The sequence below is a fragment of the Bombyx mori genome, chromosome 15, assembly GCF_030269925.1.
Source record: "Bombyx mori chromosome 15, ASM3026992v2".
NCBI lineage: Eukaryota > Metazoa > Arthropoda > Insecta > Lepidoptera > Bombycidae > Bombyx > Bombyx mori.
Window position 1 is genome coordinate 10,046,780 of NC_085121.1, and position 15,707 is coordinate 10,062,486.

General features: G+C 38.7%; 1 protein-coding gene across 1 annotated transcript in view; it reads right to left on the reverse strand.

Moving 5' to 3' along the window:
* Positions 1-837: 837 nt before the first annotated feature.
* The window catches only part of LOC101739583 (zinc finger protein ZIC 4), a 30,226-nt gene continuing 15,356 nt past the window's right edge, over positions 838-15,707 (reverse strand). The window contains exon 3 of the mRNA XM_038015887.2: positions 838-2,636. Coding sequence (XP_037871815.1) covers positions 2,005-2,636 — 632 coding nt within the window. The 3' untranslated portion in view covers positions 838-2,004. The remainder of the gene's footprint in view (positions 2,637-15,707) is intronic.

Here is a 15,707-nt window from a genome sequence, read left to right on the forward strand (position 1 = left end):
AGACGAGCATACGGCCTACCTGATGGTGAGTGGTTACCGTCGCCCATGGACTTCAGCAATGCCGGGGGCAGAGCCAACCTGCTGCCTACCGTTAAGTAAGTAGTAGGATATGTCATAGCGCTCGGGAAACACCATGGAAGGGAGAGCTCATTCCAAAGCCGGATGGTGCGTGGCAAAAAAGATCTTTGGAAACGCACTATGAATGAACGCAGTGGCTCCAGGTAGGATGGATGAACTCTACTCCGGTGGCGGGCGGTGCGATGGTAAAATCGAGATGCCGGTATCATCTCGAACAATTCCTCAGAGCACTCCCCATGGAACATACGGTAAAAAAATACAGAGGGAACCGAAGTCCCTTCGCAGACTCAGAGGCATAGCTGAACTGCTCTCTACTGTTTTGTAGTTTTCCTGTTTTTTTTCTCCACCTATTCGCTGGTAGCCTGAGGGGCTATTCCAGCAGGGCTTAGTATTTGAGCTCGCGGACCTCAACATCTTGCATCTCAGAAGACTTGCTAATATACTAGCCCTAGCAAGAGCAGTGCTTCGCAGAATCTACCACCGGATCAGAATCGCGACCCACTAAGAAGATCCGTAGAGAAACTTAGTGGGCTGTGTCTATGGGACTTGGTTGTATGAGTGCGAGCCACACAGGTCAACCCACTGATTAAAGAGCACGATAGGCAGTTTAATACAGCTGAGATTTCGACTTCTTGTCTCAAAATGGGTGGTCGCACGTTGTGGTTCTTTGGACAGCGATGAACGTTTTACACAAGGTGACCGGTGAGTTTTAACGGGTGAATAAAACAATGGCACATAGATGTAAATACAAAAAAAGTATTCATTCAAATTTCTTTATATTTATTTCTCGCTATTTACAGGGCCATAGTAAAGGCAACATTCGTTTTCTTAATAATAACAGACTTCGTACACTTTTCTTCAGTCAGTAAGTACGCAGAGGTACGAGTTTAGTATAAACTTCGTTCGTTGTGTGAAAAAATAGCATTACTTTTTTATTATAAATATTATACACGAGCTCACGTAATTACAGTAATGAATAGCACAGTTAAATAGCAACCACATTTCACGAGTGTATTTAATTACAATAAAATTACTTACAAACCCTTATTTCTACTATCACTGGATATTTTCTCTTAACAGTAACATTTTATATTATAAGTAATCGTAACTAAAAAATTTACATGTACTATTCTTTACAACCCATAAATCGTAGTTTCATTAGTTATCTGTGCTTTGGCCAGTGCGATAGGAATAAAAAAAAGGTTTTATTAAAACAGCACAGAGTATCTTTTTAGACAGCGTAATGAATTCATTTAAAAAAAAAAACCATCACCAAACGATACTGAGAAGTTTGAAAAATTCGAACAATACCGTTTGTCCGCGTATTCGTTGTCTCCTCCACAAAAACTTGCAATAAATCATTGTCAGCAAAGAAGTTGACAATTTACGCTGTGTAACCGAGTCCCTTACATCACAAATAGATCTAACGGACAATACTTAGAATAACAATGAATAATTTTCCACAAAAACAAAATCAAGCATTGCCATTCTTACGTGAACGTTTACGGAAAATTTATTGCAAATGTAAAACAAGGCGATTGTTTAGCTCACGCTTTAAATCATTATCACAAACGAACCTTAGATTTGTCACGAAGTTCTATTGTTGATAGTAAGCGACCTCTTTGTCTTATTTCTCGAAATACATAGATAACTCTTTTTTTTTTTAAATGAGGATTCTTAACACATTGGGACGGCTGACGTTTTGGTTTCTATTTTGTAGAAATGGTCGGAATTAACTTGGACTATTCGTTATTTAGTAATAAGCGTAACACTCCCTATTAAAATAAAAAAAACCACACAGCGCTTTAGTAAACTTTTCATTCCACGTCAGGGGTTGCTTTAAATGGGGATAATTTGTGAAATATGAAAATATGACATGGAAATTTAACATAACGTCGAATGAAGAGTTTCCTAAGCGCGATGAGGTCAGTATGCGGCCGCGGCGCCCGAGTGATGCATGAGATGGTGATGGTGGTACGATTCCTGCGTGGGACACCACCACTCTGGTACCCCGTGAGGCATCGCCGGCGCCGGTTGCTGAAACTGACTCCAATGACCGCCGAACCCTATTTTATTATCCATGACCCCGTTACCGCCTATGTTCGTTAAGTGCGGGCCTTGGTTGTGATGTGGGGGCGCTGGCGGTCGCTCGTAAGGTTTCTGATCGTGGGGATTGAGGTATTTTTCGTTGAGGCTTTCTAATTTATCCGTTATGGTTGGTTGGTGATGGGGGTGGTGACCGGATGGCGGGTGCGCTGGTTGGGCGGCAGGAGGAAGTGGTACAGTGGGACTGGCGGCGCCGGCTGTTACGCTGACGCTGCCGGCTGAGGATGAGTCATCACCGTCGCTGTCGTACCTAGGGGAAGCGTCTCCGGCAGCTCCGTGCACCTTCATGTGTTTCCTTAACGATGACGGGTGCGTGTATGACTTGTCACAGCCGTGGATCCGACAGTTGTAAGGTTTATCCGACGTGTGCACGTGCGAATGCTTCTTTCGATCCGATGAATTTGCAAATCTTCGATCACACCCGGCGTATTCGCATTTGAACGGTTTTTCGCCTGAAAAGAAAAGAAAGATTTCAAATTACACAATATCATTTCGTTGAAGATTAAGGGAGTGCCGACTACCACCTCAGCGCTTTGTGCCTTAATATAGGATACGTTGAACAAGACCGCAATAGATCAGAAACCGGTAGCCGTAAACCACATTATTCTCGATCAAAGAATAAAGAGAGTGAATTCAGTGCGCGAATGTCCAATCACGCCATAAATAACCAGATTTGCTCGTTGTTTATAGTTTACGAGCGTAAATAAATATTCACAACAATTGCACGGGATACTTAACACGACAATAAATCATATTTATAAGAAGACTTTGTCACATTGTCGTAACTTAACCTGATATGGTCGTAAATAAAGGATTTTGAACTTTAAATGGAAATTTTGAGAGTTCACATTCGATCTAACAAATTTTATATTTCAGATAATGCCATTCAGGCTACGCGTTCTCTTCGATTTAGATAAGTTTGTGATTGAAAAAATTATTCAGATGTACAATATATTATCGAACATATAATTTAAAATAGATGTTGTCTTCGGCGATTCTATGAGCAGAAAATATCTCTAGTAAATTTTAAAATTAAAACAGAATAAAAATTGACAAAGCATTCCTTTTCGAATTGTGCGAACCGTGCTTAACATGCTGATATTAAAAAAAAACCGACAATCCATCACAGAAAATATTTGACAAAACATTTTTTTCTAATGTTCTAGTTTCTCGCGCCCGTTTGTATATTTACAAAATCTTCACGTGTTCACCGAAACATGTGAAATGAGTGTTCGATACCATTCAATAAAATACGTCACAAGTGGGTGATGCGTTCGATGTGACCGCACAACAATGTATTGTGGTGTTTACAAATAAACCTCGGTGCTTATAATCTCACGTATTGTGTTCGAAACTTGAATATCCTCGAGAATGCACAGATGCTAATCTCAAGTGTCTGTTAACGCTCCAATAATACAGCTTTTAGGCGTTCCCTTACTGTTACCAAACTACTCAATGAATGTATCATACGTTCGGCAGCTCGCCTTCGATAAGCTAATACACCCTTACAATTTTTTGTGAACTCCAAAATTGATACTTCGTTACAAATAAAGCAAATAAATATTTGAGTATCATTCTTATTCGGAGAAGTACCGCGATCCGTGAATCTTCAAAGTCTTTTAAAAGTTATAAAAACGATTCGTGATGTCATTTTGTTTCTCGTTAAAATAAAAAGATCTCAATACCGAAACATTAATGAGTTTAATACGAGATAAAAGATTTATAAACATGTGTCGTCCGTCTAATTACTAATCGGGCGTTCTCATCTTCAACACAAAAAAGGGCCAGCGACAAATTCTATTAAGAGGCAGCGTGTTGTCTTCGCACGTGCCCACGCTTTTTAAATTTTGACATATCAACAAGCTCAAACGCAGTTTTGTAACACTAAAAAAAAACATGTGACATTAAATTGTTATCCTAAAAACTAGCTGATCTGGCAGACTGCGTAGTGCCTCAATCGATAAATAAAAGACCTAAACTTTTGTATAAAATAAATTTAAAACAAACAAAAGGAATCCGTCTGACGGGGGGGGAGGGGGAGGACATCAAAGGAAAAATAAAATTGTTATTTTTATTTAATTCCGAGAATTTTCATATTTATCTACTTTTTAAACCTTCTCTGGACTTCCACAAATAATTCAAGACCAAAATTAGCCAAATCGGTCCAGCCGTTCTAGAGTTTTAGCGAGACTAACGAACACCAATTCATTTTTATTTATTTAGATAGACATAAGATAGATAATAAAGAAACAAAAATAAAACTGTTTAATTTATCTTATCGGCACTATGAACGAGTCTTGATTATATAAGTGTTTCAGATTAATGCATCCTTTCGTAATTATTTGTATGGACAAAAGCTAAAAAACCACCGAATCTTTTGTGGTACTGGCTATGTCAAGTCTCGAGTATGGAAATAAAAACACGAGTTTGGAATGCACATCGTGAATTCGTTGCATGCCACGCCGGGACACGGGCTAGGGTCAGATACTTATCTTAAACGGCTGTATCACCCACGGGAGACACTTTTTTGTGGCGTTTATTATCGATGTGAAATTTTATCTCCGGCTTGTATTCCCAAAGGAAAGCACAGATCAAATTATTTAGTCGCAGAAACACTCAAACCGATATCGCTACAAAGACATTACATAATTATAACTTAATCGTAAGTCTATAAGAAAATCGATAGTTAAAATAATTTGCGAAATACTCTGGTATTTTATGAGTCCGATTTTATTCCAAAATTAGTGCTGATTTATTTAGTAGATAATAGTCAACAGACCGAATCTGTGATCATTAAATATGCACATAGCTATTTTTTATTGTTTAGATGGGTTGACGAGCTCACAGCCCACCTGGTGTTAACTGGTTACTGAAGCCCATAGACATCTACAACGTAAATGCGCCACCCACCTTGAGATATAAGCTCTAAGATCTCAAGTATAGTTACAACGGCTGCTCCACCCTTCAAATCGAAACGCATTACTGCTTCACGGCAGAAATAGGAAGGGCGGTGGTACTTACCCGCGCGGCCTCACAAGAGGTCTCCTACCACCAGTAATACCACCAGCTATGTCAATGAATGCCAACGATTCACAATTAAATCGCATTAGTACCTAAATGAATACATTTGGCACGTTGCCTGAACCGAATGTCGCGGTGTTAAGTTACGAATCGCTACTTAAGAGCGCTCCGCTGTGAAAACAAGCTTTTTAGAAATAGCACAACCGATGTGTAATCGAACACCTTCAGCCTTTGCACCCGGACTGTTGTAAATGGCTTTAGGTGAGTTTTTAGAAAAAACAAACCTAGTTTATTTTATATCAAGTTGCTTGATCTAAACGCAAAAAAAAAAGTTTAGATTTCGCTTATCAGAAAGCTTTTCAGTTAGAAATGGCCAAAAGGCCAATAGTTTTTATGCATCATGATAAAAAATTTTATATACTTCTTGAAAATGGAATCATTTCTCTATGATGTGAATAAATAATAAATAAATAATGTCATTCGTTTTTTATTATATAATTTATTGTCCATACGAGGAATGACTAACATCTCATAATATCAAGTTACTCAATAGCCAGCAGTAAATGTAGTTTGTAGAATTTTTCAAAATGTTTTGGAACTAAGTGAAAATTTTCAATGTCGACAGACTATCCGCAAGCTTGTCATCACCTTGAATTATAATTGGGTGTCACCTGATACACGTCCACCTGTTTTGAAACGTTTTCATTAGAAATTAATTGAAAATGAGCACTATTTTTTTTTTTGCCATCGCATACTTGTTATGATGTATCTTAGTTCAGATCTTATTTTGCGATATGTGACTTTATAAATTGTTCTCACACTTTGGGTTGATACTGATTTAAAACAAGTAGAATGTTGTTTTTATTTTTTAAACAGTCTTTACTTAAGTCAGGATAGGATACGTTTGAGTTCTGGTGTTTGTATATTTTTATTGTTTATTAAATAGTGCATATCAAAGATAATTTTATCGTCGATAGAGGTCTCGGCTAATGGGCGGCCGATGACTGGTCATTCGATTACAACAGGCCCGTTCGTCGGGACATGAACAAGCGCCATGTTTTGTTTGACCCAGTATACTAATCGCTACATTTCATATCAAACGACTATCTATTTTAACGGCAGGGCTCTTCGCCTTTGTCCACTAATGAACTAACCATTCGAAAGTTTCTTATTCAAACTTGGTTTTTAGAAGTGTCACAAACATCACAACAATAGCCCTGATCGACGACAATGAGCGAGCGACACTTCCCCGAAAATCGATTTTCTCTCGCACACTTTAAAACTGATTCGTGCAACATCATACATAATGATTTATGATCTTCCTTTTATCCATAGCGTATTTCGAATTAGAAAGATATATTAATATCTTCATTTTTTCACAGGTCGAAGAATACGGGCCCTCGATCGGGACGCACAAAAAGAATACTCAGGGTCGGGCGAGCACATTCGGCGCCCAACGACCGTGTGACAAGGTGCTTTATGCGGACGATTATGAGCAGACCGAATAATGTTCCAATACCCGATAAATATCTGCCAACTCATACAAAAGCGTTCCAATAAAAATATAATAGTAAATGTAGCAACAACAGAGGCCACAAACTGCACAGTCATATATCTCTGATAAATTTAAATTAAAATGAAAATGTATAATCGAGAGGAGCTTCGAGTTATTCGAGTCTTGTCAACGTGAAAATATATAATAAAAAAACTACTATGACGTGTAAATAACCCAAAACCTACAGCATCGATAATTTTGAACTCATTTTAACACTAACCAAAAGAAGGCGAGGAGATCTGGTAATACATAGTTTGGTCATTAATCAGAAGACTCGCGCTTGCCGTACCTGCCCTCTTTAGCTGCTACTCCTGATCTCTATCATCCGTATGAAGTAGTATTTTAATAACCTCAATTTGATTTCCTCTTGGTAACGAGCAATATAAACACGCAAGCGTACCTTTCTAGCCCGGAACTTGTACACTTACAGTACCTACTGTTGTATATTCTATGTATATTTAAATGGATTTTTCTGTTAGCATATCCCATCCCTCCTCACTGAGCCCATGCTAACCCACCAGTCCTGCTGAAACTGGAAAAGGCTTCCAAGCCACCAGTAATACTTCCTTCACAAGAAAAATGGATTTTTCAAAATTACCAACAAATTATCGTCATGGTTTGATATAGTAAGTAAGTTTTCCAAGATATCCTGTACATAATTACATCTGATACGTAGTTTTTTGTTAGCCGAGCGATGATGCCGGTTAGGTCTGTCAAAACGCTTGACGTAAGGATTGACGAGCGTGCCAGGTACGGTAAGGTGCTTGCTTTATTTTTATTATTTCCAATTCCCAGGTGTCTCGTACAATATTGTTTATCAAAAAACCTTTATGGGAATCAACGTGCAGATCGTATTTTGTATATCGGTGTATAAATATCTACATAATTACAGCCTTAATAACGGACGACAATCTTGTTTGACTATTTCTCGATTTTGCTAATAACTTTTCTACGGATTCGCATGTATTTTTGTGGTTTTTTTTTGTCATTATTTCTCGACACTACAAATGTTTGATGAACTATGTAAGCCTATCAAAGAGATCCGCACAGTTTTGTGTTAATCTAGTACTCTATCTAAATGTCCAGTCTACAAGACTCGGGGCTCTTTTGCGTAGCCTACGCAACTCACCGAGACTATTACTTTTCATTTATTGTAGGTACACGGTCACAAATTTGCATTGCGCTGATTTGAGCATCCTCTTTTTGCACGTTAGAAAGAGAAACTGAAAAAAAATTACTCTCATACATTGTCTACATAACGATCGATGTTTCACCTGCCGACGTAAGTTTGCGAATTACGAAAATGTCTGTTTTTTTTTTTAATTTATTTTTCCTTTGCTTTCGGTAATTTTATCTCTTGGCAAATTTCATGATTCTGGATCAATAGAAAGTAGCGTACCGGGGTTGTATGAGTTTATATGAGTATTATTTTAATTTGATTTCTTTAGCTGTTTATGAGACAAATGGTCTTAAGTGTCAGACAGATAAACAGGCAACAGAAAAACAACAACAACATAACAAAATAACCCTATACCTAATCGTTGTGTATTTTTTTCCTTTTAAATATTGGGCCCTTAGAATGATCGCACAGACATATATCATACATCAAAATTAATAACAATATGAAATATTCAATATGAAGAATTGAGAATAAAAAAACTTATTTAAAATGTTTTTTTTTAATTGTATGTCAAATCTTTATAAAATATTTAAATGGAATCACACATGCCGCACCAGGATTCAAATGAAAAAAAGGATCATCACAATCGGTTCACCTAGAAAAAAGTTCGAAAGTAAAAGCCAAAAAAAAAACTCGAATTAAGAACCTCCTCCTTTTTTAAGTTAAACTATAAATCCAACCTTCTGACAACGAAGCGTAAACTTTGTTTCGCAAAATCTCAACTTCACACACGCGTATCGAATCCGGATTGCGGAAACTTCCGAATGCTATTTGGCATTTCCCATTCCTATCGCTAAGCCCATTCCACTCTGAGTTGTAGGAGCATTTTCTCGTGTAAGCATGTTTTTTATTCTGCTTCCTATGTTCTAACTTAAGATCACACATACTAAAGCAGATCTATAAATTGCTGCGTTCGACATATAAAGTTTACATGGCACTCTTGGTCCGTGCACGATATGTCTCAAGATTCCAGATAACTTATCACCGCGGGATCTGCGCAAGACGAACGGTTTGGCCACAACTACCTCTGTGCACTTGCTAAAAGAAAATACAAATATCTCTTACTATTATTGCTTAAGTTGTAGTTGAAAACGACCACATATCAGTTAAAATTAACGAGATTAGAGAGAGAATATGTGTTCTGGTCATTAATTATAATTTCTCTTCAAGATCGTATCTATACGCAGTAACAATTTCACACGAAAAAGACTGTTAATGATTGTCTTACATTAATCAACGGAAAAATAGTTATGAATACATTATAGTATTCTGTTTTAATTGCATATATAGGTGAACGGGCTTCGGCTGATCTGGTTTTAAGAGGCTACTGGAGTTGCCGTGAAGCAGTAATGCGTTTCGGTTTGAAGCGTGGCGCAGCACTGTAGAAACTGCGACTTTAGAATTGATGTCTCGAGGTGGGTGACAACATTTACGTTGCAGATGTACACGGGCTCCGGTAACCACTTAACGCCAGGTGGGCCGTGAGCTCGTCCACAAATTCAAGCAATAGGAGGTCGAAGTCGATACGGGCTCCAGTAACCACTTAACATCAGGTGGGCCGTAAGCTCGTCAACCAATTTAAGCAATAGGAAGTTGAAGTCTAAGTGTGGATGTACCTACCCGTGCGAGCCATACATAGCCTTACTGCCAATAATTATGCAATAATTGTAAAAATTGTGGCCATGGTTTTTAATTGTCGAAATTTGCGATTAAAAAAAATTATGCCTATTCTAGAGCCTCGAGGGGTTATTTATTCTATATTGACCGAGCTAGTAGGTGAGCTCACGGAGCTCAAACCGGCGGATTTGCTAACACTGGCTCTAGCAAGAGCAGTGCTTCGCAGAATCTACCACCGGATCGGAAACGCGACCCACTGAGAAGTACCGGCGAGAAACTCAATGAGCTAAAAAAAAATATGTTTGGTGAACTCTCGGTGAACTTGTATCTCGTTTGTGCTTCCAGTGGAATATGCTAGTGTGGCCGTTGAATGTCGCATATTTATTGTTGTTAGTTGATTAACATAAACTAGTCGTCCCGTAGTAACATTATTATGGTTCTATTATACTTCTACAATCACAGATTTCGCCAAGACTACACTATAGACAAATAATATCAAAAATAAAAAAACATTAACCTATTCTCAATTTGACCACAGACATTAAACAATAACAAAAGTTTGACAATATTCAAAGACTATTTATATGTGTGGTGTCAAACACATGGTAGTGTGTATAATGTTTTTTTTATTGATTTAATAATAATAATATAGCCTTTTATTCAGATCTCTTAGTACAATGAATTTTTAAACTTATGTAAAAGAATAGCAACTTAATAGATATGAATAAATTTAAACTAATATTTGTTGCTTGGTTATCTTTCCTAGATCTGTTTGCCAGCCGGCAAAGGCCTTCTCTAAGCTTTTCCATTCCTTTTATTGATTTTTGTATTTTTAAAACATAATTTTAAAAAAATAGCATTCTATACTCCTTCTCTATATTCTTTATAAGTGTGGGAAATTTCATACACCTGTGCTCTGTGTTGCTTCACGTATTAATAGATGTGCGAACGACTGTTTGTTTTTGCTATACGAAACTAGTGCTTAAAAACTTTTTACAACAAATTAAGGATCATAATAAACGTTGCGAAGAATCCTTTTAATTACAACGAACGTCTTAATGATCGATATTATGTTTGACTTATGGCGTTATAAATCGTTTAATTTCTGTATTCACGACACGACGGCCGTGTCCACTGCACGCCCACGCGGGCTCCAGTTACAGCCCCCGGCTGCATTTTTGGGACAAACCAATATTTCTAACGAATATTAATAGCTTGTTTTGTTTTATTTGTGGAATTGTTTTTCTTTTTTCTTTCGATTCTCGCCCACATTCTACGGATATCGTGAATTCTTTAAAGAATTAAGACTTTGATGATGAGGTGTTTTGGATTTTTTTGGTGTCACTTGTTTGACTGTTTTTTGACGTGACAACGTCTTATAATTCGATGGAGCCGGCTGCACTCACGAAAAAACATGACTCATGCGGCGTTACCTCGCTCTGAGGCGTACATGTTATCGTCAAGTATGAAGTTCAGTGAAAAGTGAATGTGGTGTCAATTGCTTATGGCAACGATAATTGCGATGATTGAAAAATGAAACCATTCCATCAGTATTTTCTTAAGACGTTGTCACGTTCAACTATCGTCAGTAAACCGAACCGACTTTACAGACAACCGATTTTTTCGAGTTCCTTAGTCTACATCCAGATCATAATTTGTGATTTTTATGTAAATTAAATTGTATTGAAATCAGTGTTTTTAAGCATCCCAGATGGCTGGCGCTTTTCGGATGAAGCCTTCATCGGTTCACGCAGTTTCGAAGCGTCGCGATTCGTGTTTGGCGTTCAACTAACACTTCAAAAAGCAACAATGAATTCAGAGAATCTTTATCGAATCTGACCACCAAGTGTAGACCTATAAAAACGGTGCCACGAATGATTCGTTGTTCTTGCCGTTACGACATTTCGATTGTTCTCCGATTTTGTTAAAGTCGCCATCAAGATATTTGAGATGTTAAAAAATTTGCGAAATCCTTGTTTCTCCTTTGGACAACAACGAAATTAATGTTTTATTCTGGACGACGACGCAGGCGACTTTTTGTAATATCGTGAAGTCAAAAAGTGTTAGAACATGAAGTGTTAAAATTGTTTCGTATCAAATTTAAGGATTTACTTTTTTGTCGACCTTGTAGACGTGCAAAAAGGTTACATTCGGGCGCATAACAATGCCCAGCAATGAGCGATCGACTGAAGGGGAAGGAGGAGACGTCTATACGGCCCATCTGATGCTTAATTGGTACCGTCGCTGATGGATGCAAACCGCTGCCTACAAGGTCTGCACTTTAGCAGTTTAACAATGACATTGTGATTAATTCATGATAATCAAGTCATATATAATCTAGCAGTCAACAAACGGGATTGTGTGGAACAGAAAACTATTAAAAATGTTAATTTTATGTAAATACTAGCTGACCCGGCAAACGTTGTTTTGCCATATACCTTTAAGATTTCTAGGGAATTTCTAGTGTAGAAAAAAAACAGTCAGTTAGTTATTGTGTGTGTAAGGATGTGGTAAATGAGTGAAAGAGGCATGTAGCGCTGTGAACGATGAGGGAATATAAAAATAACAAAACCTTATTCAATCACATAATGCCACATTACAACAAAAAAAATTACCAAAAAATAAAAAATAAATGTTAGGGGTGGACAACTTTTATCACTTAGGGGTATGAAAAATAGATAGTAGCCGATTCTCAAACCTACCGCAAATGCATATAAAATTTCATAAAAATCGGTCAAACTGTTTCAGAGGAGTATGGTAACTAACATTGTGACACGAGGATTTTATATATAAGATTAATCTAATTGCAAGTCTACTTAACATAGAAGCTTACTATTTTAAGCGTGTGTATAGATAGAACGTTGATTATAATCGCAAATTGTTTATTCGTATTGGGAATTGAGAATAAATGACAAACATGTATTCATATATATATATATTCATTACTGTTTTTTAATTTGTAATAATAAGTTTGAATTATCGTGTAATAAATTCACACCCCTATGGAGGTAGCCTAATGGGCATGTTAAAGATAAGCTTGAGTCGTGTCGGCGATATCACACACATTCATACATATTGATAGCAACAAGGTGTCGGTGAAAAAAACACACATGAATGATGCAGACCCTCCGCCGATGCCCTACAAGACCACGGTATTTTGCACACCCAGCGACAAACAAAGCGCGTGACTTTTTCTAAAGCCATTGAAAGCGTCTGATAGCTCATTTAATTTAATGAGCCACATAGTTTATGTTTATAAAAATGCTGTAAATATACCGAAATTATCACCCGTATAAGATAAGAAGAAATAAAGACTTGCTTACTACCGACTTGCATATTTTTCATGTTCTTAACGTCCGAAATGAACTCTCCGCCCTGGTTTTTCTTCTCTACTAATGTCTTCTACGAATGAGCTTTAAAAAAAATATTTTACGTTAATCAGTATCCTGGCATTACTAGTGCCTATGGGCAGCAGTAGCCACTTATTTCAAAAGAGGCGTTTGTTAGTATATCTTAGAGAAGAATAAAATAGCATTCGATTTTTTTTAGCAAGTATGTTTTTAAACATAGTATTCAAAATTATTTACCTTATACGTACCTACATCATATTCAATAAATAGAAGTTTGATTGGTTGTTTTTTTTTCCGGATTTATTGCATGCCTGCGTTTTGCAGTACACAATCGTCGATATGTTAAGTGAAGGTAGATGATTATTAACTAAGTGTAGATAGTAAACTGTGAATGGTATGGTTGTAATAAGACGTGGAAGTCGGAATGTCCTGCGTAGGATGACCCGCGTCCCGCAGCTCCGAACTATTGTAACGTTGTGCGCGCAATTTATGTTTACCGGCACATGTTTACTACAACAATACTAACGGTTATAAAATAACTAGAGATATGGGAAGACGAGAGATTGAACGCAGAGCAAATTATAATTTGCGTAAATACTGGTGGTAGGACCTCTTGTGAGTCCGCGCGGGTAGGTACCACCACCCCGCCTATTTCTGCCGTGAAGCAGTAATGCGTTTCGGTTTGAAGGGTGGGGCAGCCGTTGTAACTATACTGAGACCTTAGAACTTATATCTCAAGGTGGGTGGCGCATTTACGTTGTAGATGTCCATGGGCTCCAGTAACCACTTAACACCAGGTGGGCTGTGAGCTCGTCCACCCATTTAAGCAATAAAAAAAAGCAATCGTTTCCAAACTGCGAACAGTAAGAACAGCGTTAGTTTAAATATCCCTATCTCTTCCTGTGGATGTCGTAAAAGGATACTAAATTACTGTTTAATAGGTATTCTACAAGAATTGCCCACTGAGTTTCTCGCCGGATCTTCTCAGTGGGTCGCGTTTCCGATCCGGTGGTAGATTCTGCGAAGCACTGCTCTTGCTAGGGTCAGTGTTAGCAACTCTCCGGTTTGAGCCCCGCGAGCTCACCTACAAACGTTTTTTTTTTTTTTTTTTTTCCACAGGAGAAAATCGCCGGATCCCCACCCGCACGGCAGGTGGGGTATGTGGGAGTCGAACCTCACTAAAAACTCCTGCCGCTCACAGCCGGCGCCCTACCCCGGACCGGGTGGGAACCCAGTCGGAGTTATTGAGACGGCGGGACAGGGTTTACGCAGAGCACATTACATCCATCCCGCCGTCCCCCAGACGCCGGACCGGCGGCCGCCAGCAACATGACCGCCGGTTCCCTCGGTCGACGGGCCAAGAGCCCGATTGATAGCGCCGCGCTACACCTTCCCCCGGAGCGGTCGGGGGAACGCGACCTACCACGCCGCCCCACGCCTAAGCTCCTCCCCGCACAAAGCGGGTGGAGCCCGAAGCTCTTAGGGGGCCGGGTTACGGACGAGACCCCGGTCCCGACCCCCTGCTCGGCGGCGGCGGGTTTCTGCGTAGTGAGGAGAGCTTTGCCTCACTCGCCCCGCCGCCTCCTTCTGCGAGATGGTGCACTCGCAGAAGTCGAGCATAGCCTTCCAGGACTCGTCACCGCCAAGCATCGACGCCACGACGCCAGGCAGCGACAAGTCCGGTCCTATCTTTGCGACCAGGACACGGCGCTGCACCTCCCAAGCGGGGCAGACAGCGAGCGTATGCTCCGCCGTGTCCAGGTCGTGTCCACAATGGTGGCACCTCGTCGTACCTACAAACGTTAGGGCGAAGCTGAAATAGCCTCTCAAGGCTATCAGCACAGGTAAAACAAAAAATACAAGAATATAAGCGTTGTGATCGCAAATCAGCATTTATTGGACTTATTATTTATTCGTAGTAAGACGTACTCTAAGCCGGCTCGAGTAGGTACCACGCCCTGCTGCCATTTTTGCCACCAAGCAATCATATATTCCGATTTCAGGGGTGAACAGTCGTTATGAAATCCAATCGAGACTGATGTAGTGATGATGTCTGTAGGCTTCGCTAGCCATTTAACACCCTTTGAGCTCACCTAAATGGGCAAAGTTCAGACAAATTACCATTTTCTTATCTCTTTATTTTAATAGAGGTTATTTTTCTTTGTTCAGTAGTTAATAACATGTAATCAATAATTATTGTTTTAAAAATAGTAAGTATATTTTTGTTGAATCAAAATGTCAATTAAAAAAGAACAGAAAATATGTGTATATATAGTTTATAGTCGAATTTCGATCTTTGGGCAAACACTTGATTAAATTTAATTGTTGAGTGAGCCATTTTATTAGTAATCGATAAAACAAAAAAAGTAAAAGGATAGAATCGAATATCGGAATGTTTAAGTACCGAATCAAAACAGTTTGTTGCTTTAAGAACTTAATAAGTCGAGTAGGTGTGTCGGGCGGATATCGATAATCGTTTGGTTGTGTTCTCGATTTGTCGGTCGATTGAACTAAACCAGGTGAGACGACTCGATCTTTTTGATTGATGTTCGCTTCTGATACTTATCTTCCGAACAAAACAGCTTTTGATTAAATTCGTGGATCCCTTTATCTACTAATCTACCGAGAATCATTTATGTAGTTCTTTGTAGCGTTTCAAAAATATTGAGTACGGCAAATAAATAACATAATCAATTGTTTTTTAACACTATTGACGACCTATTGAATTTTGAAGATTAAAAAACACTAGAGGTCCCGCAGTAGTCGAAATTCGACTATAATTAATTGGAATTGTAAGTTT